Raw genomic sequence first — 27,118 nt, 5'->3', positions numbered from 1 at the left:
GGGGGCACCACTGTTCCCGCCCACCAATCCTCATAAGAGTTTAAAAACAAGCTCGTATGTGCTATTTATGGGCAGGACTACGCGTTGAGTGTAGGCGTTGTTGACACCCACCCTCTGCCGCTCGTTGTAGGCTCCCTTGACACATTGGCAACGTGGAGGTGCCAGTTCAGTGTCTCCTTGGCTGCTGGTGTCCTTGCTCACCACTGAAACCTGCACACATTCTGCTGTGGACTTCCTTTTAAACCCAGCACTGAAGATTCTTTGAGAGGAGAGACATCCAGCACCAATCCTTCTTAGATCAATGTTGTAAAAAAATGTTTTACACATTGTGTGTGGGAAAACTAGGCAAGCAAGCTGCTGAAATTTGGCCATTTGTGGCACGCAAGCACTGGCAGAGCCTGGAAATTATTCACTCCCCCAACACCCCTGTCTGATTTATTTCAAACAAAATACTTTTCAGACAAGCAAGAGAATAATTGGCGTTAGTACTTGTACTATAACTACCGGGGAGAGGGTTTACAGTCGGATTATGGTGACCGGAGCTCCTGACGCCCGAGTCTGAACCCTCCACTATTGGAGCCAGGGCTGAGGAGGTTGTGCACTGAAGGATGAGTTTGAGTATGGGCTTCGCCATCTTCCTGCTACTCTCCCACTGGGGGCTCAGCATCGAGAATCACCTTTCCACTGAAGGGTTGGTGACAGTCACTCAACACATTTAACTTTTGTCGTCCCGCTCTGGCCTGGGTAATGCTGCCCGCTGCTTTCATTCAGCAAATAATGGTCCTTGAAGTTGGCAGAGAGTTTTTTTAATTGAATTAACTGTCGTTTTTAACATGTAGATTATTTTCCAATATCTCAATATATCCAACACAACATTGGATATAATGATTTTGGAGTTTTACAGAGGCAAGGACAGGTGGGGAAGGTGAATTGGATGGCGTAGCAGTGGCGAGGGATAGTTGCAAGGTGAAGGGCTGAAGTAAGTTAATTTTGTGAGGGGGGTGGGGCACAATTTCAGTGCTTGCCATAGGCGCTATTTTCCCTAGATACATTGCTAGCAAAATGCCTGAGACGTCTCGTTTGAAAGCTTTCTTCTGTTTTTAACATCTGTAGCCAGTTGAACATGTATAAACAGTTTCCCTCCTTTATACTGATTCCCTAAAGCAGGTTTAATCACTGCAAAATCTAGCAGAGAAGGCGACTTTAGTTCAGTTGTGTACTCTCTTAATTGAATGATGCAGCCAATTTGATTTTTCAGTACTCATAGATTATTAATAATTATTTACTATTATCCTAATTGGGAGAAATCACGTACATATTTTGATCGTGTCTCAATGAATCCACTTCATAAACCAACCCTTCTGAAACTATTTCTCAGTATCTCCTTTACTCATCCACAGATGCTGGAAAGAATTGATCTTTTAAACCAATTCTAAAGGTGTTTTACTCATGAAATAACTTGGTGCAGACATGCTAACACTCATGCCAACAATTGCCTTTTTCAACAAAGCACATTTGTATTTTATTTTTCTTCATACTATGACATAACTGGAAATTCCCCCTATGCCCCCTTCCCCAGCACCTTCCCATGTGGCCTCATGAACGTCCACACCTCCTCCCTCACCACCATTCGGTGCCCCAAGCAGTCCTCGCAAGTGAAGCGACACTTTTGTATCTGCAGGCGTTATAGACTGCATCCAGTGCTCCTTTTGTGGGTTTCAGAGACTGTGTGCATTCTGGGAGAGCACTTCACTGAGCACCTTTGCTCTATCAACATCAGTGACCAGGATTTCTTATGGCCAACCACTTCAATTCCATGCCCCACTATCATATTCGCATTTCTGTCCAATGCCTGACTATCTCACCAATACCACCCATAAATTAGTGGAACAACACTTGATTATCTGTCTGGGGACTCTCCAACTGGATGACATTAACATGGATCTCCAGTTTCTGCCAACCTACTCTCTGTTCTCCCGCCCTTCCCTTCGCCTTCTTTCCTCCTGTTCTCCATTGCCTTCCCTCGCCATTCACAGTCATCCCTTCTCCCCCTGACTGCTGGTGTGTCCTCCTTCCCTTGTATACCTATTACCTCCTGCCTTTGGGATCATGCTCTTCCCTCTCCCTCTGCCTCTACCCCCTCCCAACCATTTTATTTAGGTGCCTGGCAACATTTTTTCATACCTTGATGAAGAGCTCGTCTGAAACGTTGGTTATGTATCTTTACCTTTACTATGTAAGGTATACTGTTTGACCAGCTGAGTTTTTCCAGTATCATGTTTTTTCTTTAACTATGGTGTCTCCAGACTTTTGTGTTTTATTTCAGATACGACACCTCCATCCTTCTGGGAACTTCTGTCCCCAGATCCTGTTCCAATGCTAGAGGTTGTTGATCAATAAAATTAAAAGCAGTGTCAGGCTTAAAGAAGATTTCTGGTACATTGATGTCCATGCAGGCATTGCTGCCAGTTTTGTACATAATATGAGCATTTAAAAAGTTAGTCATCTTGGCAGGTCTCAGCAATAACTATTCACACAGGTACTGGAATCTGCATTTTATATTTATGTGAGAACATATGTTAAAAACATATTTGAAGATTCTAAATCGAGCACTCTTTGTTGAACTTGGCTCATGATGTTTTGTTCCTCAAATTAGCATTTTGCCTCACCTTGACAATGAATGAGACCGACAACTAACATATCTGCATGGGAATGATGAGTGGGTCAAAAATGATGAGCTATTAGAAGTTTTAGCTTAAATCCAGAGAATGCAGGTGCTTAGCAAGGCAAAGAACCTATGTGGACAAGGTCATACTGTAAACTGGATGCAATAGATTAACTTGGGTGATACACTCTTGCTCACCAAGAAGGTCTGTTTGTGACTGGATGGAGGTGAGGTGTGAGATTTTGGGAACAAGTTCTGTGATTACTGCAGTCACAGCAAGAAGTTCCCAAGAGGATGGGTGGGAAGGGAGAGCAGACCAGGTAGTTTTGGATAGTCTGATCCCTGCAAAACACAGATGGGATAGGGAGAGGCTGCTGGAGGGATCTCATTGAAGTTGTCAGAAGTGTCAGAATGATGTGTTGGATGCACAAGCTGATGGGGTGGAAAGTGGGGACCAAGGGACCTTGATCCTTGTTCTCTCGGGAGCTGAAGTGAGAGCAGAAGTATGAGAAATGGAGGAGACGCAGTTAAGAACATTCATTAATGACAGCAGGGGGTGAAGCCATCTTTCTTGAAGAAAGAGGATATTTTGGATGACCTGGAATGGGTGGCCTCATCCTGGGAGAGATGAGATTGAGGAATTGGGAGACTGGCTTGGAATAGGTAGAGTCCATCTGGTTAGCTGTGGAACTCGGTGAATTTATAGTTGCTTCCTGGATATAGAGGCAGAGAGCTGTCAGAAATGGTCCAAGTAAATTTAAGGGCAAGACGGAAGTTGACAGTGAACCTGAGGAAATTGTTGAGTTCAATCTAGTCATTGATGTAGTGGAGACAGAGTTGGGGAGTGGTACTAGAGTATGGTCGGAATTGGAACTTCCACATACCTGACAAAAATAGTAAGCCAAGCTGGGGCCATGTTTGTGCTCATGGCTGCATATGTACTGAAAATGGTGGCGCTGCTGCTAGGGTGGCCCCACGAGGAGCGGAGATGCAGCGCTCCTGCAAAGTCCAACTGCCCAGTGCGACTGCCATCAGCTCCAAACAGGCTTTGGAAGGAGCCGACAGTAGTTTTATTTAAAACCCCGTGAATGCGGGGCGGCGCCTCTGATTGGAAACAGTCATGAGGGGTTGCAGACCCCAGGGGAGTGGAGAACTGGTGCAGGGCACCAGAAAACAGGGAGACCATCCCCATCTGAGAAAGAGAAGCAGAGGAGACAACACATGGGACTGTCGCTATGGCGGTGGACCAGTGAGGGGGTTTTGCGGTTGAAAGACCAATACATGGGGCGGGTTGCTGGCGACTCGTGGCAAGGAACCCACGGAGGCTGGGGGCAGCTGCGGGCGGCTCGCCGGGCTGCAGACTGCTGGAGACTGGTTCGATCTGGCTGAAGGGGTACTAGGTATCGCAACCAAGATGTAAGGGAGTGCTGAAGGGTTCCTGATTGTGTCGGAGGTTCAGATCGGGAGCTCAGGTTGCCACTGGTTTGGACCGTGTGGCTGCGGGGACTGCAGAAGTGCTGGAGGTGAATTGAAGGACACTCGGTGACTCTGGAGGGACTCTCTTTTGCTTCTTTCTCTGACTGTAGAGGCAATTTCTGCTGATGGAAAATCTATCTGGTTTACAGCATGCAAAAGCAATTTCATGTAATATGACTCTTTTAACACAATGAAAATAAATCTTGATCTGGGAAAAAAAAGTGGAAGGAGTTAAAAAAAAAATTGATCTTTTAATTGGGTGACATTTAGGGTGGCAATGGCATATGCCAGAAGATAACTGATTAAGGTGAGTGGAGGAAGGTAGAGGGGAATGTATTGTGGACAAGGGTGGTGGAAGCTGGTACAATGGGGACATGTAAATCTTTGAGTTTTTTAATTCTTGGTTAGGCACATGGGTGTAAGGAAAATAAAGTGTTGTGGACTGAGAGAGGAGTGGAGAAAGTTTGTATAGATGGGCATAATATCACTGGCTGAAGGGTCTGTACTGTGCAGTTCTACGAAAGGATGGATGACGGATAGAACCTAACAAACAGAATTCAAGTTTAATTTTGACTTGCAATTACAGTGTGTGGAGTACAGCCACTGTTGCAGGAATAAAACCGTGTCTGACATTTATGGCTTGTGTTCAGTCTTGTGGTTCATGAGCTTAAAAATATTCTCAAATCACCTGCTCAAAGGGAAATGGGTGCTTCTTGTATCTGCCAGAATCCTTGCAACCAATTTTCCCTTGCAATCGCTGCAACCGTGTCTGCCTGTCCCGCATCGGACTTGTCAGCCACAAACGAGCCTGCAGCTGATGTGGACATTACCCCTCCATAAATCTTCGTCCGCGAAGCCAAGCCAAAGAAAGAAAGAAAAAGGAGAACCCTAAATGACAGTGGCTTCAAGTTTGGTTCATGTTGAATTACATTTGGAAATGTCACGTTGACTTTGAAATCTTACCTAAACCGTAGGGTAAACTTGAAACAAAATTCCAGTTGAGTTGCAGACAAAATTGCCGAGAGTAATATTTTCAACTTTAATGAGCAGCAATAATTTGTAAATGTCAGTAGACATCACTTTGTTGGGAGGTATAAAATTTGGAAACCTGGTAATAATGGAGCTGTGGCAGAGCAGCTGGTGTCCTCCGACGTTGATGTCTAGTGTGCAAAGAGTAGGGAAATACACAGGCTGAAGGCTGTGAAGGTTTGGTCCTTTTTGCACCTGGGAATGGCACAGTACTCTGAATAATCCAGGCCTGGGATAACCTGATCCACCAACCCCACACTGCTTGCTTTTATCTCCAACCCAAAATTGACATTTGGAACTGCCCTGGCAGATCCATTGTTTCTGTACTCGTCTCCTCGTACCTTGGCACCATCCTGTACTCTTTTCTAGTCCACTCACACCTACATACATGACATAACTCATGCTCTCTATGAAGAATTTCAGTTCTTCAGCTACTGCCATCTTTTCACTGTAGATGTGCCATTACCATACATACTCATTTTCCCATCAGGAAGGTCATAGGATTAACTGCTAATGTGAACACTGAACTATTTTACTAACATGCCTCTGCTTGGCCAAGCTTGTTCTTCCCATTTCATCCAGATTCAAGGTGTACCTATAAGCAAATACCCAGCTATGCCTGCCTTTTAGTTGGGCATCTAAATTATCCTTTTCGCACTGGCTCCATTAAGGTCATTATCCCTTTCTCTGCATCTGTTCCCAAGATGAGACCTTCCATTCTCTGACATCCAAAATGTCCTCCTAAAGAAACATGGCTTCCCCCTAAGCTGTCATCGATAAAGCCCTTGCTTTCATTTCCTGCATTTCTTACCTACCTTCTCCAAAGCCGAAAAAGGACAGAGTCCCTGTGACTGACTTCCCATTCCATTAACCTCTGCACTCAAAACATTATCCTTCCACATTTCCCACAATCAACTGCATCTTCTCCCCATCCCTAGCTTTTTTTTTTGCAAGGATCAGTTTTTCTGAGTCTCCCTGAATCAGACTTTCCACTGTAATTGCAAAAAGTGCTAAACTTGTCCCTAGATCCACCTCCTCACCTCCATCCAATGCCACAAAGACTTCCCAGTTGAGGAAGAGGTTTATATGTAGCTCATCCAACCTAATCTACTATATTAGGTGCACTCGTTGTGGCCTCCTCTACATCAATGAGACAAAACATAAATTTAGTGTCCATTTTGCTGAGCACCTGCAACTCTGCCATTTCTGCTAAAACCCCTGGTTACTAATCATTTTGATCTTCCTCACCATTCCCATATGTCAGTCTTCAGCTTCATCACTGGATGAAGTGAAACAAACTTGAGGAACATGTTCTATTCTTTCTGGACAGCTTTGAAGCCAATGGCATGAATGTTGAATGTTTCAATTTTGGAGAATCCCCACCTCAATCTGGGAGTTCTTCAGTTTGGATCTCTCCTTTTACCTACTTTCCTTTCCTCTTTAACCTCTCCCTACCTGTCTCTCCATCTCTCACACCACCTTCTGTCTAGTTACCCTATCAATGGCACCTCCCTCCTTTCCCCCTTTGTGCATTTTATCTCCCCTTCCCACTTCAATCTTGATAGTGTCCCATTGAAACATGGACTTTCCATAGCTGCTGCCTGATCTGCTGAGTTCTTTCAGCTTCCTTTATTCACTCAGATTCCAGTATCTATCTTTTATTCCTCATTTATCTGGCTCCACTTACCACCTTCCTTACATATCCTATCCATGAATCTGCAGCCACTTTGGTGTTTCACTTAATAACTGTCCAGCCTTTTCTCCCTCTCTCTATCATTCCACACCCCACCTGGCTCCTTCGGTCCCCTTTTTCTTCTCTCCTTTATCTTCCTCCGCCTATTGTCCATCAGCTGCTGTCTTTTCACTCCAATCCTCCCTCTCCTCTACTTGCCTTCATCTGCCCATCATCCACCTTTCACCAATTGCTTGGCATCCATGGCCTCGCCACACCTTCTCACTGCTTTTTAAACTAACTATAACCCCTCTGCACTAACACTATATGCAGGATCTTGACCCAATACTTTGTCTATCCCTCTACCTCCATAGACGTTACTCATCCTGCTATTCATTCAACTGCTTCTGCTTCAAATGCAGCACCTACCATCTCCTGTCTTTCGTGACGTTCTTTGATTAATGCTTTGGAATGCAAGCTTTCCTCTTCTCTGCACAGATGCTATGTGGTGTGCTTAGAATTCCCTGCAATTTCTCTTTATTGGTCTAACTAACTTCATAAAATAATCCTCACCTGATTTTGTTAACCTGTAAGACGAAGGCAAAGTCTACACTTGCATAAATAGTGGAGGACAAACGTTCTGAGGGCATTACTTTGAATTTATTTTACATTTAGTTAAATGGAAAATATGGTGGGTTGGGTGGAGGGATGATACCAAAATGAATTTTTTGCATTGCTTGCATCTCTTGTCTCGGCTTGTATATATTTATTTCTGGTTGCATCTGCAGCTGCTAGAATGACCTAGCGGAAACTAGATCTGCCAAAACTTGATTTGAGTATTGCTTTTCACTGATGAGTTGGTCTGCAGAGACTTTAGAGATTGGGCTTTTTTTTTGCCAAAAGCCAAGAAAGTTAAATTGTGGCCAGACAGAAACATTTATGATGAAGGGTTATCCGGAGTCAAACAATTGCTCCACGCCCCAGCCCTTCTCTGCGCTCCTTTCCCTTCCTTGCCTCAGAATCCCCATCTAATTTAATGTCATGAGCATGTGTCATGAAATTTGTTGTTTTGTAGGAGCAGTATCATGCAAAATTACTAAAATTACAATTTAGTAATTACAAGATTAAAAAAAAACTCTTTACGAAAAGAGAGAAAATGTAAGGATGTGTCGATGGGTTCATTGTCCGATCAAAAATCTGTTGCGATGCTGGAGGAGAAGAAGCTGTTTTTTGTAATGTTGAGTATGGCCTCAGGTTCTTGTACCTTCTTCTTGATGGTAGAAGTGAAAAAAGGGCATGGCCTGGTTGGTGGGTGTCCTTTATGATAGAAGCTGCTTCCTTGAGCCACTGCCTCTTAAAGAAGTCCTTAATGGAGTGAAGACTAGTGGCACTGCCTGAATCTACAACCCTCTGTAGCTTTTTCCTGTCCTGTGCATTCACACCTCCATACTAGACAGTGATGCTCTCCACGGTACAACTGCAGAAATTTGCAAGGATCTTTTGTGACATACGGAATCTCAAATTCCTAACAAAATATAGCTGTTGGCGTGCTGCCTTCATGATTGCATCGACATGGTACCACCAATCACCTTGCAGCTACTGTCTTACCATTTCCACTCATCTCTTCATACTGCCTAATTCCCTGCAACATTCTCACTCAGGATGAAGGGTTTTAACCTTCATTTTTGGTTAATAGTCAGTCGATCAACCACAGATATTGCCTGAACTGTTAAATTCCTCCAACCATTTTTTGTCTGCTGGCAGGCTATTTGCAGTCCTACAGTGGATTCGAATGACTTGCTAATATTAGTGTGGTGTGACTTTTTGTTGGATAGGTTGAAGGAAAAAAAAATGAATGAATTACCTTTCCATAAGTAATGTCATTTTAAAATTCTAAATCTTTAATTCTAATTCCAATGAGTGCATTCTTCCTATTTCTTAGATCTTGAGCTTGATAATCCTCAGATCTGTGTCCTTCCAATTCTACCCTGTATGTGCTTAATCTACCACCTGCAGCCATGTGTTCAACCTCCAAGGCCCTGAATTCTGCAGTTCTCCCCTAAACCATGCCTCCACTTCATTTTGAGATATTCTTTAAATTTGTCTTTGATTCCAAAACTGATCGCTTAAGAAGATGATTGAATAAAGTTTGCTAGATAATATCTTGGATCATTTAAAAAGAGGAATGTTAAAGGGTGATGGGCATGAACACGAATACAAGATTTGTAAAATGGTTTGTGTCCTGTAATATTCTGAGAGTGCAGGATAGTTGTATGAATTTTTTGCCCAATATGGAACTTGCTACCAGTGGCTCATTTTGATATTCTTTTCCATTCTGTGGTGCTAGTTTTGACTTGGAGTCAGTGGCAATTCCAGTCAATTATCTATCACAGAAGATGATGGTGAAGAATTGTGATTAGACTGGTCCATGTTTCTAGCCATGTTCTTGCATACCACTGTACCTTTTGCTAGGAAGAGTGGAATTATCTTGAATAAGGCAAGGCAGATACAAATTTTAAAGATGTAGCTATCAAATATATAGTGATTATAATCAAAGTTTTGCTCACTTCAGACAATTTGACAATGCCTCCCTACCATAAGAATGCAGGGTAGAGGCTGCCTTCCCCCATGAAATGAACGGGTTCAGTTTTTACAGACATCTATATGTCGATTTGGTCCACATGTTGGAAAATACACTAGTCCTCTCTGGGAACCATATCTCTACAGTCTTGTAATGAATGACATCAAAAGCATACAAGACTAATAAGAAAGAACAAAAGTAAAATTGGAGAGGGAGAGTGGAACTAATGGGCCATTGTAGGAATGTGTGCATACAAACTGACTTTTGAATTTTTTAATTCAATATTATTATGTGTTCTTGTCTGTATGTAGGAATGTTCATAAATTGGAAGTTTGTATCCCATTAATAGTAGTCCATACCCTTCAATGTAGTTGCGCAGGTTTTCCTGCTGCCTATTGCAATTTTGATCCAGCCCTCACTCTGCTTCATTCCAAGATGGTCGAATTCTAATTTGCATTGGATTTTTTTGCATGTAGGAAATGGTTAGTGTTCCTTTTGACGTCTGACTTCAAAGCGTTATCAGTAGGCCGATTGATGAAACAAGATACCATCGTTGTTTCTTCCCTCTCTGCACGCACCAGGCACCACTGTAAGAAAAAAATGCAGTGATGGTGATGTAGTAACATTGCTCTGTCATTGAGGGAATGTGTCATCCCAGCAACTGCCCAGCTCACAATGACAGATCTTCTGTTTATTTGTCATAAATATTAAAAACAAAAGAATTATGAACTGAATGGGAACATTTTCATTTGAAACTTGTTAGAAGAAAGACTTGCATATGTATTGCATCTTTTATGACTCCTTGATGTCCTTCGTGCTTTAAAGCCAATAATATATCACAGAAATGTGATTAATTGATAAATCTTGTCTGTGAAAAGTTGTTTTAAAAATTCTTGAAACAAAATTGGAATATTTCCTAATAATGGCAGTTCTGTTTTGATGGACAGTATGTAAATAGAAATCCACATTTAAAGTCGGATATATAACATAACCATATAACAATTACAGTACGGAAACAGGCCATATCGGCCCTTCTAGTCCGCACCAATTTAAGTGAACTCCACATATCCCACAGAATGTGGGAATAAGCTATTTCCCAGCCTGGCTCTCGTGATTTTGATGCTCCTACCTGATGGTAGCAGGTTGAAGATGATGTGTGATGGATGTTGGGGTCTTCAATAATTCTTTAAACCTGATTTAAGATTGCCAGTGGCCTCCTGTTGAAGAGTTCAGGCCCAAAATATTGATTGTATTTTACTTCACTTTGGCGGAGTTTCTCCAGCACTTTGGATGACTGCTAGTTTTTCATTGTTTGCTCAAGATTCCAGCAAATGCAGTTTTCATGTTTCACTTACTACAAGTCTGAAGGCACCAAACCACCCCCTTCTATACTTCACATCAAATGGTCAAATTTATGATTGAGAGTGCATCTTTACTAACTTACTGTTTTTCCTCAGCAGGCTTCTAAAAGCTCCAGAAGATACAAAATTATTTGCCATGAAGCTGGTATCACTTTGAGACTGTGGTAAGTTTGAATTTGTACACTATTACTTGGGGTTGATTGTAGTAACTTCAAATTTAACTCTAGTTTTGCATGAACAACTTTATTTACTGGGTCTGGATTTCTCATTTATGAAATAAAAATTACAGTTGAAAGAAATCTGGGGAAAATCCAGAAAACACTGGGGGCACAGGTAATTCAACAGGCCAAGAAACATTGGTAGAAGAGAACTATTTAACTCTTTATCAGAACTGAGAAAGGAAGAAACAAATTAAACCAGGGAGGAGAGAAGTTGATGACAGGTAGTACATGGAACAAAGCATATAATGCAGCTATGTACAAATGAAGTTTATGAATACTGATCTCTGATTAATCATGAGTTATTACTGCTTTCTGCTAATTCTGGACCTGTTGTGTTAAGACCTGAATGCAGTGTTCCAGATGCAATTTGACCAAGGTCCTGTAAAAAATGAAAAACAAACCATGCATTTCCCGAGATACAAAAATACGAGATACAAAAATTATATTCCATTAGCTATTTTGATTATTCAGTCCACATACCAATTACATTTTAATGCTTTGCTTACATCGTCACCTGATCTCTCAGCATTATGACTCAAAATTTAGTGCAACGGTCATTGCACAGAATTTTAATACTGCAAATATCCCATCAAAGCTTCTTGAATCTAATAACAGGCATATCGATGCTAATGAACATGAGGAACTTGAGCAAACAATAAGAAGTTGGAGGGACTCAGCAGATCCGGCAGCATCCCTTGAGAGAAATGAATGGTGACTATCTTGGGTTAGCAACTTTTTGGGCCTCAAGAACAAGTCTCATCCTGAAACAATAACCCTTTCATTTCTTTCTAAGGAAGCAGCCCAACCCAGTGGCCCTCTAGCATCTCACTGTTTGATACTGATGATTCCATGTCTTTGCAGAAGTATTAAATGGACCTCGTAAAAATAATCCCTAACCTGAAATGTTGTTTGTTGGGAGGTCAAATACAAAGGAAAAGTGTACAGGACTAATAGCAGGACTCTTAACAACATTGATGTGCAGAAGGATCTTGGCATCCAAATCCACAACTCTGAAAAGTGAGTAGCTAGGGTGGTAAAGATGTGTGGTATGCTTGGCTTCATTAGATGGAGCATTGAGTACAAGATAAAGTTAGGTCACCTAGGTCTGTCTTTAACTCAAATTTGTATTTAAGTTAGAACAAGTACATATGGTCTTTATTTACCGTAAGTTAGTCAAATGTTTATTTTGGCATATAGTAGTATATATTTTACCTTTTATTCATGTAAAACACTTTTCCAATGACTGATTGCAATTCTCCTTTCTGATCATTTTATTATTTCCACATTATTTTCAATTGTGATCATTTTCTTTGATGGATCACCAGTGCTTGCATCGGATTTACACTTTGGAGGCATGGATACTCTGTACAGTAGTTTCAGGACTTTTCCCCTGGTGGATTTGGTTCCATGGAAATGCAGTACAGGTGTAATAAATGTATTGGGATTTTTGCCATGTGAAACTTGGTGTGGAATCAGATGCAAAGAAGCACCTGTTCATTTCTAGCCGTCTTTCAACCAAGAAGGCAGTCAAGAGTCACCAAACTGTTGGTTCACGAGTCACTTATAAATCAGACGAAATAAGAGTATACAGTACTATACAGGTGTGATGTTCAAATCCGTGCTTTTCAATTTTGAATCTGTTCCAGTGCCTGCGATATGCAGTGCGCTACTCTCACCAAGACACCATCGCACAAGAGTATAGTACAGCATACTCTCTAGCAATGCTGACACAACCACGCTTGAACTGGAAGTTGACGGCATTCTACTTCTGCCCATTTTGTCGGTTTGTAAGGTTTATAAATAGGACATTTTTAACCTGGGGACTGCCTGTACAGTTTACAATTCTGGTCATCTCATTATAAGAAACCAATGCAAGCTTTGGAAAGGGTGCCGAAGAGATTTGCCAGCATGTTCCCTTGATTAAAGGATGTGTACTGTAAAGAGAGGTTGGACAAACTTGGATTGTTTTCTCTGGAGCATCAGAGGCTCAGGGGAGACTTGATTTAAAAGTTTTAAATTATGGGAGGCATTAATAGGGTCAAAATGTCACATACTAGAGGACATGCATTCAAGGTGAGGATGGGGGAATCTAAAGGAAGTGTGGAGAAAGTTTATTTATGACGGGACCATTCAGCCCTTCGAGCCTGCCATGCCATTCAATCATGAGCGGATCCATTTTCCCATTCAGCCCTCTCCCCGGCCTTCTCCCATAATCTTTGATGCCCTGGCTAAACCAGGATCTATCAAACACTTACTGAAATACACCCACTGACTTGACCTCCATGCTGCCTATGGCAACAATTTCCATAGATTTATCAACTGCTGGCAGAGGAAATTCCTTCGCATCTCAGTTCTAAGTGGATGCTCTTGAATCCTGAAGTTGTATCCTCTTGTCCTAGACTCTCCCACCATGGGGAAACAACCTTTCTACATCTACTCTGTTCACGCCTTTCAACATCCAAAATGTTTCCATGAGATTCTCTCCTCATCTTCCAAAAATTCCAATGAGTACAGGCCAAGTGCCACCAAACATTCCTCATGTTAACCCTTTAATTCCTGGAACGATCCTTCTGAACCTCCTCTGACCTTGCTCTAATGTCAGCACATCCTTTCACAAATGAAGAGCCTAAAACTGCTCACTATACTCCAGTGAGGTCTCACCAGTGCCTTATAAAGCCTCAACATTACCTTCCTGCTCTTGTAGTCTATTCCTCTTGAAATAAATGCCAGCATAACATTTATCTTCATCTGAGCCAGCCCCACCAGGCTGAGGAAAAGCTGCTTCTCGTGTCCAGTGAGAATGATGAACGACCAAAGGAACTGCTCTCACTAACCATCTGAGACTCATTTGTACAAAGCAATATTTATTTATTTTAGATCTAATTCTTGTCCTGCATATGTATTATTTTTTCTGTATGTGTGTTGTCTGCTTGTGGGTCTGCATGTTTTGCACCGAGGACTGGAGAGCACTGTTTTGTTGCTTGTACTTGTGTTATCAGATAATAATGAACTTGGCTGTACACTTACTGACATTGTATTTTGCCACTTCTCTGACCATTTGCATAAAATTCTTCAGCCTCACTGTTTCTCAATATAGAGGGAATTGACTGGCATGTATCATGTCAAGTGTTTAATTTGGCAGCATGCCTGGGCTGAAGGGTCTGTTCTTGTGCTGTCGTGTATGTACTTAATGTCCTACTCTGGCTGTACAGTTAGAGAATTGTGCAGCGCAGAAATGAGAACTTTAGCCCACCTCGTCCATGCTAACCATCTACTCTAATCCCATTTGCTGCATTAATATGTTATTCAAATATCTATCCAAATGCCTTTTTAAATGTTGTAATTGTACGTTCCTCCCCACCTCTTTTGTTGGTCATCCCACCCTTAGCATGGAAAATTCCTTCCCCTCTAGTTTCCTTTCAAGCTTCTCCCCTCTCAATCTTAATCTTAAACTTAAGCCCAATTATATGAGACAACCCATTCTTGGAAAAAGACCTAAAAATATGCCCTCCTCATGCCTTTCCTAACTCTGTAAAACTACAAGATTGTCCCTCAGCCTTGTAGCTTCTGATGAGAATAAGCATTCAATGTAACATTCCAATGAATCTCTGAAGTTGAGTCGTAATCGTATTGAATAGTGGAGCAGGTATAAGTGGCCTTTTGACCTACTCCTGCTTTGCTTTCACTCTTTAGCCCTTTTTACAAGAGATCTCACAATACTGTTGTAGAGAAGACCTGTCATTAAGCCAGCTTTGCTTTTTTTATACACTGAACCAAACAGTGCCAGCGTAATGCTGACCCAGTGTGCATTGTACAAAGCATTCTGGAAGCAAGAGAGGCGTGACGTGTAGCACAACAGCATTGAGATCTGTGACTACCTTCGCTGCCGGCTTAAAGGCAGGACTATAATGACTCTTTCCCCCCCCACCCCCTCCCCAATCTGTGTTCATACCTTTTACACAGAAAAGCGTGGAGCAATATTCCCACCTTGAAGAGGCTGTATAGACAGGGCTATTGACTGCTACTGCAAACTAATGTCTTTGCCCTCTTTCATCAAAATAACCACACTCTAGATGAAAATCTGTTCGTCTTTTGGTATTTGCCATGGACATCAATTACAGCTTGAACTCTTGGAGGCTATATTTCACCATCACCAACCATTCTCACTTGTATCAGTCTTTGCTATGTTCATGCAGTTATGAAATTGCCACAGTTCAAGACTTCCTGGAGGAATGCCCAATCCTACCTCCAACCCATCACGACACCTCCTCTGACCCCATACAACCATTGCCCCACTTGTCTGACTACCATGACAACTGAAAGTGCATATGTAACCATGCATCTAACTGGTGAGGGCTCCTGATCGCCACTCTGCTACAGACCCTTGAACTGTAGTATTTTAGGAAGGGCAGAGTCTGAATGACACTTGCAAAATGTGCATGCGTCATGGAGAGTCTATTCAAATTTCATTGCAAGATGTAGGTCGTTGAAGCTTCTAGACGCTGAGTAAATGAAATATTAAATTAGAATCCAAACTTGTCACAACAGATTTAGAGTGATTGGCAAATGTTTTGGGAGAATTTTAAAAAGTGTCCAAACATTTCACCATATTGATTGAAATGTATTGAAGTTTCTTTTTAGAGCAATCTACTGTGAATGACGAGCATGTTGTCCAAGCCTGCCAGCCATAGGTTTGATAGATTTAAAGTGTAAACATGTATAACCTTAGGCTTGGATATTTTTTCCCCTGCAGTGTAGGAGGTTGGGAGGAGGTGTCTTTAGTAGAAGTTTATAAAATCATGTCTGGCAGTATTAAGGTGCATAGTCCAGTCTTTTTTTCCAGGTAATGGGAGCCTAAAATTAGAAAGAACAGATTTAAGTTGAGAGGATCTTTTTTGCAGCCTTAGTTGTATGAAGCTGGTTGCCAGAAGAAGAGGTTAAGGTGGGTACAATTTCAACATTCAAGTAACATTTAGGTGGGTATATAGATGGGAAGGATTTTGAGCAACCATTCTCAGGAAGCTCAACAGCCTCTTGGGAGCCACAGCACATTTAAGTACAAGTCTTGATTTCTCTTTACCTTGCATAACATAAATATATATAATTTTTTTACAGTCAGGAGGAGAGAAGTGCGGAAGGAACCAAAACCTGAATGCTTCACAGGGAAGGGAGCCAATAAACTTTGAGCTGGGTCCCATGAGGGCGATAGCCAAAAAGGGCAAAAACATGTGTCAACTTGGTTAGCATAGGCTCTTCAGCCCAGCTTGTCTGTTTCTATACTATAAAACTCTGGCAATCAAGTCTTCAGATAGATGTTAAGAAAATGAGTCACTTTCTACTTCTTCAGGAGTATTAGATAAAAATGGAAAATGCTGGAAATACCTATCAGGTCAACCAGAATTTGTGGCAAGAAAAGCAGAGCTGATATTTTGGGCTGAAAACCTTCGGTCAGAACTGGGAGGGAGACAAAAGAAGCTTGTGGAGCTGCAAGGATGATTCTGATTAAATGCTTTCAATTAAAACATTTGCTTTATTGCTTTTCCTGCAGATGTGGCCTTCGCTGCTGAGTATTTTCAATATTTGCTTTTTTTAAAAAAATTTTTAATTTCCAGCATCTGCAGTTATTTGCGATCTCAAGATGTGTAATTGAGAACGTTGTCGCTTGCATAAATCTTAACGTGGTAAAATGTTGAAATGCATTCAGTGCTATCTCCATTTGCAGGTTACTTGTGTTTTCAGAAGCTCCACCCCCCACACGAAAGATCAAGTGTATCTTTGCTTTTGGATCCTGAGTAGTATCCACAAGCCTCAAAATCTGGTCAAGGTGTAAGACTTCTGTTCCATTGGCCATTGTTGTCTCAGAAGAGTGCCAAGTCACAAGATTGGCTATGAAATGTCTGCAGATCTATAGAGTGTATACTGAAATTGTCTGTGAAGCTCAATGAGAGATATTGACTTTCTGCTCAGTTCGTGTGGAACCAACTAAACATTTTGTAACTTGCTCCAAAGCATTACTTTGTTGTAATTTGTTATTCCTCTGACCACTTTAACCGAATACCTGGGGTTTGGAAGTGATTAAACAGCAGTCTCTAAGTTGCAACAACAAGTGTTCAAATGTTATTGGCAGTAAGAAAGAATAAAGCTGTAGTCTGGAACTGTTGTTGCAACAGCTGATCAGATTTCTCCATTCCAAAGGCTATTTATGGCAGATTAGCTGGTATCGGAGCTCACTGTTCAGTCCATAAAAGGATGGTCCTATGTGTCATTAGCACATTGCAATTGGCCCTGAATCCTCAGAGACTGAAATGAATCCATAGTTCTATCTGAAAAACCGACTGGTTTATGATGGACAGACAGTTGGATGGAAGCTCGTGTGTAACTACAGCAGCATAGTTCTTCAGTATAGTTGATCTTAAAACCATTCTTTTGCAGAGTTGGAAATATTTTGGAAATAGTGATAAAGAACATAATTGACAAGCTGTTGTAATTGTACAGGAAACCTTGGCATCCTCTTTACTGCTGATGCATTTTCCATTCTTTGCTGAAACCCTTGTTTCGTGAAAACAATACAAAAATAGTTTGAGCTGCCCATTTAGCTGCAAGGGTAGCTTTTTTAACTGGCAAAACGATTTAAGGATCTTGAATTGCAAAACTTCATGAAGTATCTTGAGAGGAACCTGAACTTTATGAAGCTGATGAATTGACTACAATCCAGAAGTTTTAAATATTCTAAATTATACCTTTGGAAGAGGAAATCTCACTTCCACTGAAGTAAGTAGGATGCTTTTCAGTGGGGTAAAATAAGGAAATGTTAACAGCTGTTTCATTGAGCGTGTTACTTGATGCTGAAAAATCTTTTGTTTACCAATGATGTGCATGTCCGTCATTGTTGATCATGTGATGGCCTGCAGGGCTTTTAAGTAAGGAAAATTGCACGGAGCTTAATTTCTCAATCAGTTGGATTGGTTAATTTCAAAAAAAGATGTTTACGTAGTTTACCTATTCAGACTTGTAGATGCACTAAGCCTCTTTACACAAATACCTGGATAAAAATGCTGAAGGTTTTGAAAGAACAAATTTGTTTGCTTTCTTATATTTGGTGAAAGATGGTTGATAATGACAAGTATGCACATGCATATTATATACCTTAATAATATGTTGTATCTATGAGAAGTTTTGAATAGAATTCTTTTTTCTTCGTAGAGAATGGAAAGTTGCATTTTCCAGAAGTGTTGCAATTTTTCCAAACAAGAGCAACCATTTTGATGAACTATATTTTTAATCAATAGACACTGGCCTTGCCCAACTCTCATGTCATTGGCTATTATCCTAATTTGTGCTTCAAACGTCATTGGTCGCATGATGCAGGCTTTATAGTTTCTAATTGAGTGATGCAGCTGATTGCACATGGCTATAACATTTTGGGGAACTCATTCCCTGGCTCACCAGTAAATGTGATATGAATGATTCATGAAAAAAACCACACACAATATCAAATAGATCTAACCATTATCTCTATGCTGCAGGAAAGCGATTCTCATTGGAATTGTGAATGCTTTTACGGTCTTTTATTAAAGAATCTGCAAGGATTTGACAATCATTTTGTTGCAATAGCCTGATGGATACAGCCCTTTGTTCTCTTCGTTAGCTCTTGTGTTGCTAATTAATGGCTGAAAATAATCTTGGTCACTGAATGTCTTGCCTTCTGTGACGTTTGTATACTTCTGTTGCCCTATTGCTGACAACCATAGCCTAAATGTTTTTTTATATATACATTCTTTAAACTTTTAAATTGACCTTGCATTTTATCAAACTTCATGAGGATAACGTTCTTTATTTTAGTTGATATCATTTTGTCTCCATATTCCACAAAAGTGTAAAATTTTACTTTAATACTATTCATTCATCTGCGTTGATTCTGCAAATCTAAGCTTTTGAATGCAGGTTTATGTATGGTGATCCCAGTAATTGGCACCTTGTCAGCCTTTAGTATATAAAACAAATCATTCTCTTCAATTGTACTTTGAAATGCACATGGTAAAATTTGTTTCACCGTACAATAATGTCCATCTCCACTTTTCTCCAACATGGGCTAACAGTTTCTGAAGACTTCCAGCTAAACTGTATGTTTAAAATTTATTCAATCTCCAAAATTATATATACTATAATGTTAAAAATATTTATATAATACTGTAACAGATACCTCAAAAAGCACTTTCAGTCAGATTGCTTTACAATGAGGTATTTATCTAAATGAACATTAGAACAGATCTACACTGTAGATTTTGGATTTTCTAAGAAAAATTTATGGGTTGTGGCATTATTTATTTTTATATGTTCCAACTTGTACAAGCAACATCAGCTCTTATCATCTCAAGTTGGGTTTCTAACTTTAAATGGTATCATGCAAAGGATTGATTTTAAAATAAAAAGATCATTTTACAGCAGAATTCACCCAGATATTAATAGCTTAATAATTGCTTCCAATCAACTGACTACCTTGTTTGTTTTGATGTAAATGTTTGGATCAGTGACCTTGGTCCTTACAACTTTCATCAAACTTCATTCCACTTTTGTCCCTTTGAATTCTGCAGTCATTAATCAGTTGATTAGATATCTACTTGACATGCACATTTGTGAAGTCATGTGTCACAGGTTAAGAAATATCCATGAGGCAGCTGGTGGCCAAGAATTTAGTCTTGTCATTCCTCGGCCATGTGACGCTGTATATTATTGAATCTTTCAATGCGAGGAATTTCAAAATGAATAGGTTATCTTTTTAAACTTTCCATGTATTTGGAGGTTATTTTTAATTTGGTTACATTTAATGGTTGTAAATTGTTGATATTGAACTTCCATGGGTGTTTATCACTTCCTCAAAGAATTTCGTATGTACCTTTATATATTGGGTATTTGAAGGTCTCTTGTTTGGCTGTAGCCATTATGAAAACCTAAAAAATAGGAGCAGGATTAGACTATCTGGTCCATCATTCAATAAATAATGGCTAATCTGGTTTCTGGTTATGGGCTCAGCTTCACTGACCTGCCTTTCCCCCATTTCCCCCCACCACCCCCCCCCCCATAATCCTTTTCCATACAATGCAAAAATCTATCTGTATCTTAAATAATATTTAATGAGGAAGCCTCTACAACTTCTTTGGGCAGGGAATTTCATACATTCACGACTCTCTGGGTAAAGCAATTTCTCCTCATCTTTGTTCTTGGGAGTGCTTCTATAGTGTATGAATCAGAGGTTGGTTTGCAGGTGCAACAGGTTATCAAGAGGACAAATGGAATGCTGGCCTTCATTGGGAGAGGCATTGAATTCAAGGGCAGGGAGGTGGTGCTGCAGTGTACAATGTACTGATGGGAGTAGTTGAAACATACTCTGTGCAGGGTCCTCAACCATTTTGAATGCTCACTTCAGATAACAATCCGGGGGGGAGGTGTGGAAGGGAGACCCCTTTGATGCTCTCTGACACTCTTCTAGTCCTGTGCTTTGACCTCCCATCCATTTCTTTACAGCAACCACGTCACACTATGATGCAACCGGCCAGAATGCTCTCAATAGAGCTCCTGTAGACATTTGACATTATGTTGGCTGGTAGCCTTTAGTCTTCTCATGAAGTACAGTCACTTTTCATTATTGCGAAGTGCAGATGAGTCTGGTGAGGGGATCACATAAAATGTGACGTGCACCTCAAAACAGGTGATGGAAATGGCAGAGGATAATGTTTTGGATGCGGAGGCTGGTGGGGTGGTAGGTGAGGACAAAAGGAATTTTGCTGTACTGTTGTGCATAGGGGTGGAGGGGCACAGGGTAGATGGTGACAGAGTTGAAGGTGGTAGAGGGGAACCCACATTACTTTAAAGAAGGAAGAGGACATCATGGATACCAAGGCCTTTCATGAACAGATTATTCTTAGAAACCATTTCAAGTTCTATTGAGAAAAAAATTGCCAAATACACTGGTAAATTAAATGTAAATGTGAAGTTGACACCTGAACATGCAAGTCTGTACATGCAAATGTACAGATGTTCAAAATTAAGAAGTTGTTTTTAAAATACTTTTTAATAAAAACTTTTAGATTTTAATGAGATGTTAAAATCTTTCTTCTCCAGTGATGTCTGCAGTGGATGGTTAACGTCTGCATGCTGTCCTTTGACTTGCCTTCAATATCTCCAAAATTATTGACCCAATGAAGGACATACAAGTTGCTCACTGAGATGACATAATGGTGCCCCATGAAATTGTGTACAACTTTAAAAACAAATCTAATGTATACAAGCTTTGGGAGATACCACTAATCCTTTTTTATGTCAAAGTAAACATGCATTCCTGTAAAATTGTGAAATTCATTTATAATTGATTTTTTTTAATTGCACTTTATTTAATGTGCTCCCAGTGCTCAAATATACTTCATTGTGGACCATCATGAAATGTATAAATTTATGACGCAGAAATGACAGTTTCTCAAGGCCAAAGACCTGCAATTTAGACCAAATCCAGAAGAAAGATAATCCTGATTAGTAGGATCCTTCCTAGTCCCTGGTCCATGATTATGGGCTTTAAGTTGCAAAAGTACTCTTTCACCCCAGTGTCTGTTAGGCTAGTATAGATTCAATTGCCATAAAATTTGCCAAAAAGCTTCTGAATTTGTAATACCAGATAATTACATTTCCTTCCATATAATTTATTATTGTTTAATAATTTGTGTTCCATTGACCAGTTTTTATACTATTTGAATCTGTTTACCAAGATTATGTAGCATAAATGGTGCTGTCTAGTCAGGATAATGTGAACTACTTTGTAACCGCATAAGAATACACCCTTGTAACTGTAGTGCCCCACTATGGGGGCGTATGTATATGTGAGTGTGTGAGCCATTTCCTGAGATGGTGGAAGACATCAGTAAGTAAAATCTCTTCTGTGATTTGAATCTTGCATCTCTAAGTTATTTAAGCCTCCTGAGTAACACAGAGGCATAACATGATGGCACCGTTATAAGAGAACAAGAATAAAGCCATACAATTGTAAATCACTGAAATATGAAGGAGAAGAAGAGAAAAAACATTACAAAAAAAAAATGGCTGGAGCAACAGCAGTTCATCCAGTGATGGGCTGGAGGCTGAAGACATTGTTGAATCGTTTAAAATGTTTCAGCAGTAGTGCAATTTAGCATTCAAAAGCTATTTTAAAAATGGAACAGCAGAGAAGAAGGTCAGTTATATACTTCTCTGGACAGGGGAGTGTGGCTTTGACTTGTTTAATAGCTGGGAGCTTACAGAGGTGGAGAAAAATGATCCAGAGCAGATATTTATAAAGTTTGCTTCTCACCTTGAACCCAGGTCTAATCATAGAATTAAACACTTTATGAATTTCAAGGCTTAATGCAAGAAACTGATGAAACTGTTGATAACATCCTCACTGGGCTAAAAATTGTCACTGCAAAATGCAGATTTAAGGATATTGAGGAAAGATTAGTTGATCTACTGATGTGGGGGAGTGTCCATCCTGAATTGCAAAAGTCTCTTGTAGGGAAGGATAGCTTGAAGCTGGCAGAAGCTAGAAACACAGCCAGAGCCTTCGAAGCCACGGGGACACAAATGAAATCCCTATCTATTGCAGATCCACCCACATCGAAGGGAAGGAAAGGTTGATGCTATAAAGAACACAATTTAAAAAAAAAAAAAATGCGAACCCCCAAGACCTGTAATAAGTGCAGCAGAAAACACCCTTTCGATGACCGAAACAAATGCCCCGTTTACAGTTCTGAATGTAGAACCTGTAGTAAAGCAAACCACTGGGTGAAGATGTACAAGTCTAGAGTGAAGAAAACAGTAATACCAGTGAAGAAAAAAAGACCAGAAGATCCACCACATAAAAGGAAACCACAATGAGGATTCCGACACCCAGATACTGGACATAGAATCCACACACCTTCACAAGATGTCAGGTGAGCTGAAAGAAGGAAACGAGTTGCACATAAGGATCCAAATACAGAGCACAATCCAGAACAAACCTACGATATTTAACCTAAAGGTGAAGGTGGATACTGGATCACACAGCAATGTCCTTCCACTCAGACTCTACCACTAGATTTTCCTAGAGAAAATAATAAAAGGATATCTGAAAGACAGTGCATTGGAAACAGCAAATGTCACATTAACGGCCTGTGGTGGACCCATGATCAAGCAGCTAGAGAGAGCTAAGATCAATGGCTGCCACAAGGGAGACGCAGATGTACCAGCAATTTTAGGTCTGGATAGCTGCCAGGAGTTGCAAATGATCTGTCAATTGTGAGATCCAGATGAAGATGATATCCAAAAGGATCAACAGAGACACTCCATTAGAGAGCCGACCTCCAATCACAAACAGAAAAACACAACAAAAAGATGAAATGATTTCCACAGAAGTACCTGCCAGGTCATGGCACACAGTGGGAGCAGACTTGTTCACTGAGAATCAAGAGTGGTATTTAATAGTAGCCTGTTATTACTTTAAGTTTCCATTCTTCAAAAGGATGAAAGACCTGAGAGCATCAACTATCACCTCAGAAATGAGGACACTCTTTGCTGAACAAGGAATACCCAATCAAGTAATAGGTGACAATGGAACAAGAATTCAGAAAGCTGGCTGCAGAATGTGGGTTTGTTATCACTATATCATCCCCATACTACCCCAAAGGTCATGGGTTCATTGAAAGACCAGTGCAAACTGTGAAACACACACTAGTTAAGTGTCGTGAAACAAAAGAAGACCCAGACCTAGTTCTTCTATCATTACGAGCAACATCTTTAAGGGCTCTGTAGAACTTCTAAATGGCAGGAGATACAAAATAACTCTGCCAAGCAAAATACACCCTTCAGAAGACCAGGAGGAAACCAGAAGACTGGCTCCCACGCAAGAAGGACAACAGCATTATAACAAACCTGCCGAAGCATTGCTAGAACTCTTCAGAAGGCAGCATGTGCAAATTCAAGAGCCAATGTTGGAAAACATGGACCCAAGCAAAGGTCATCAGAGAAGCTGAGACACCAGGATCATACATTGTCGAGACAAACTCTGGCGATCAGCTGAGGAGGTACAGAATTCACAACCGGCTGACACAAGATGTGATGAAGCAGAAAGCTTTAATACCAGCAAAGCCTGCAACACCACTATCAAGTGAAGAGACCACAACCACTAATACTGAAACATCAACACAGCAATTGTTAGGTAAAGCTCAACAAGCTACATCACCTACACATGTACCAGTAACACAAAACCCAATAGTCGCAGCCAAACCCATAAGATGGCGAAGTAACATATTGCCACCAGTGCAATATCAATAAGAACTATTTAAAAATAGTTGTGTGAATAAACTAGTGTACAAGTTCAATTACTTAAGTTGCACTGGAAAGAAAGTGATCATGAACACTAAATTTTTCTTTATCTTGAGAAGGAGGGATGTTATAGTCAAGATAATGTGAACTATTTTGTAAACACGTAAGAATACACCCTTCTCACTTTATTAACTGTAGTGCTCCACTATGGGGCGAATGCATATGTGAGTATGTGAAGTTTCCTGAGATGGTGGAAAGACCTCAGTAAGTAAAATCTCATTTGTTATTTGAATCTTGCATCACTGTTCTTTTAAGAAGCCTCCCAAGTAACACATAACAGACGGGCAGAAATTTTGGTCAGTCAGATTCACCCTGTGCATTTGCTTCCCTACAGGGATTTGGAGGTGCTGTCTTTGTCCAGAAGAGGATAAAAGCGCATTGTACTTTTAATTGTCTTGTGGCCTTTTTGGGGATAAGCTTGTTATATCTCACACTTTTCCACATTGCACATCTCATCTGAATGCAATGAAATATTTGCATTGACAATAAATTCAAAGTGCCTCTGAGTATGAGCCCTTTGTTACTGTTTTTAATGTTCACTTGTATTAGTTATTGTTGTTGCTGCCATAGTTGTACAGTTTTGTGGGCGTGTTAAGACTGACAGCATCACTACTGAACAATGGGCGACGGCTTGTGTGGCAATAGAACTGGCAGTTATGACTGTCTTCAGGGATTCAAATGGAAATGGCCTCTACTTGCAGGGTAGCAAAGATGATCTCTACAATAGTATACTTAATAGAATTAAAAAGAAATGATAAATACAAAAGATAGGTAATAAATATCTACAGTTCTCCTTAGCTTGTGATGACTTGGCTATGTTTGCTAACTCTGGAGCCTTCAGCCTTCCTGGGCATTCAAATTTCCAAACGAGCCTGTGATGTAATCAGTCGGCATTCTTTCCACAGTGCCCAAAGCTCCTGCAACTTCTTAGAATGTAGAGACATTGGGGTGCCTTCTTCATGGTTGCCTTGATGTGCTGGACTCCAGGAGGGACCATCTGAAATTGAACTCTCAGGAACTTGAAGCTTTTGACTCTCTCCACCAATCAAGTAATAGGTGACAATGCAGGCAGGTGTGCTTGAAGTATTGTGTGTAGTTCTGGTCATTATTCTTTAGGAAGGGTGTGATTAAGCTGAAGTTGCAGAAAAATAAAATCGCAAGATTTGCCTGTAACTGCTGAGGCAGTTACAGGCAATTCGTGGATGGGAAAGTTTAAAGGGATATGGGCCAAATGCAGGCAAATGTGACCAGCTGAGGAAGGAACCTTGTTTGACGTGGACAAGTTGGTTCGTCGAGCCAGTTTCTGAACTCTACATTCTGTTACACATTATTGTGTAAAATTATGATGGGAAACATTAGCTGTTTTTGTTCTGTCCACTCCAGTGGTCTTTTTGCAAACCAGATTTGGTCTGAATCTAGCCATGTACTTCAAAAAGAGGTTATCTGTTATCTTATGAAATTTGTCAAGGAGACTGACTTTGTCTCTTGCCAAATGTTTCATTTCAAAGTAGTTAAGTATAGATTTTTTGGAACATTTACTGGAGAATTGATAAAATTCAGTTAGAATGCTTTTTTCATTTGAGTTAATTTTAAGATTTATTTTCTGTTATTTGCATTTCATTTTCAAGTTCAAGAATGGAATAATGCATAACTGCACCCAAATGTTAATACCATTTAGATATTTAAGGATTGGTTCTGTTAAATTGTTATTCTTTAAGTTCTGTTGATTTGCATTTACACTGGCATGTGCCAAAGTGACAAAAGTCTAATCTACTGTTGAGATAGTTGGGGAGCTCTAAGGCGAGGGTATCCAATTCCTGCGCCAGTAGCAAAGAACATCCTCCAGCCTGATACCAACACTTTCCTCAATTCTTTGAATTTTATTAGCCCTACAGGCTTATGTTAACTGGGTGAGGGAGGATTTGAAAGTCCCCAAAAGATGTTGGCCGAACTTTGGCAGTCATTTTACTGATTACAATAAATATTAAAAGTTGATTGGGCCCAAACAATTTAAAGATTTGCTGAATAATTTACTGTGCATATTTTTTCCAATTGTTCACTAACCTTCAACAAAATTATAGCAATTCAGCTTTTTAAAAATAAAAATTTCCTGAATTTCTGACATTTTTTCGAGACAAAAGCAATGCTACGCAAGAGTTGTCTGTGCTTCTTGTTGCACTGTTCCCACTTGGCCCCACCTTGTATTTCTATGATAGATCATGGGATAACAATCGAATGATTTTGCTGAGGCAAGGGTGGTTAACATAGGTATTGAAGAGTGTGTATCTGCTGCCTTGCCTTGGTGAGCAGTCAGCCAATACTTATTTCAATTCTACTTTCCTTGCATTTGTGCTTATCGTCATTTGGTAGTGTTTTGATATTACTTTTGAGCTGAATAAAATAGAAATTGTTGGAAGTGAGTCCAAAAACTTAAATCTTCTGGACTTCCACAGAAAGTGTGTTTGTCACATTAAACTTAAAGTGAGAAAGGTTCTTTTGTGGACAGTCTCTCAAGTCAAATCTAACGTGTATACAACCATACGAAGTAGAGGGGCAAGAGCAAAATTAGAGTATAAAAGTAACCATGAAAAAGATCAACAAGTACCAAGCAAGGCGAGCATGAGAGCACTGTAAAGGGGTTCATTCAGGAGCCTGATGGCTGCAGGGAAGAAACCGGAAGTAAACCTGTTGGTGCGTACTTTCACACTCTTGAAACTAATGGAGAGA

General features: G+C 40.3%; 1 protein-coding gene across 3 annotated transcripts in view; it reads left to right on the top strand.

Moving 5' to 3' along the window:
- svila (supervillin a) overlaps positions 1-27,118 on the top strand; it is a 241,297-nt gene that overhangs the window by 36,440 nt on the left and 177,739 nt on the right. Inside the window, exon 2 of one of the 3 annotated variants that reach the window (XM_069914482.1) lies at positions 10,884-10,948. In XM_069914482.1, the coding sequence (XP_069770583.1) occupies positions 10,884-10,948 (65 nt within the window). Of the gene's footprint in view, positions 1-10,877; positions 10,949-17,370; positions 17,777-27,118 lie in introns of those variants that run through there. The other 2 variants (XM_069914483.1, XM_069914484.1) reach the window with 2 other exon arrangements.

The sequence above is a fragment of the Narcine bancroftii genome, chromosome 1 (genome assembly GCF_036971445.1).
Source record: "Narcine bancroftii isolate sNarBan1 chromosome 1, sNarBan1.hap1, whole genome shotgun sequence".
Classification (NCBI taxonomy): domain Eukaryota; kingdom Metazoa; phylum Chordata; class Chondrichthyes; order Torpediniformes; family Narcinidae; genus Narcine; species Narcine bancroftii.
This window is presented reverse-complemented; position numbering and strand designations above follow the sequence as displayed.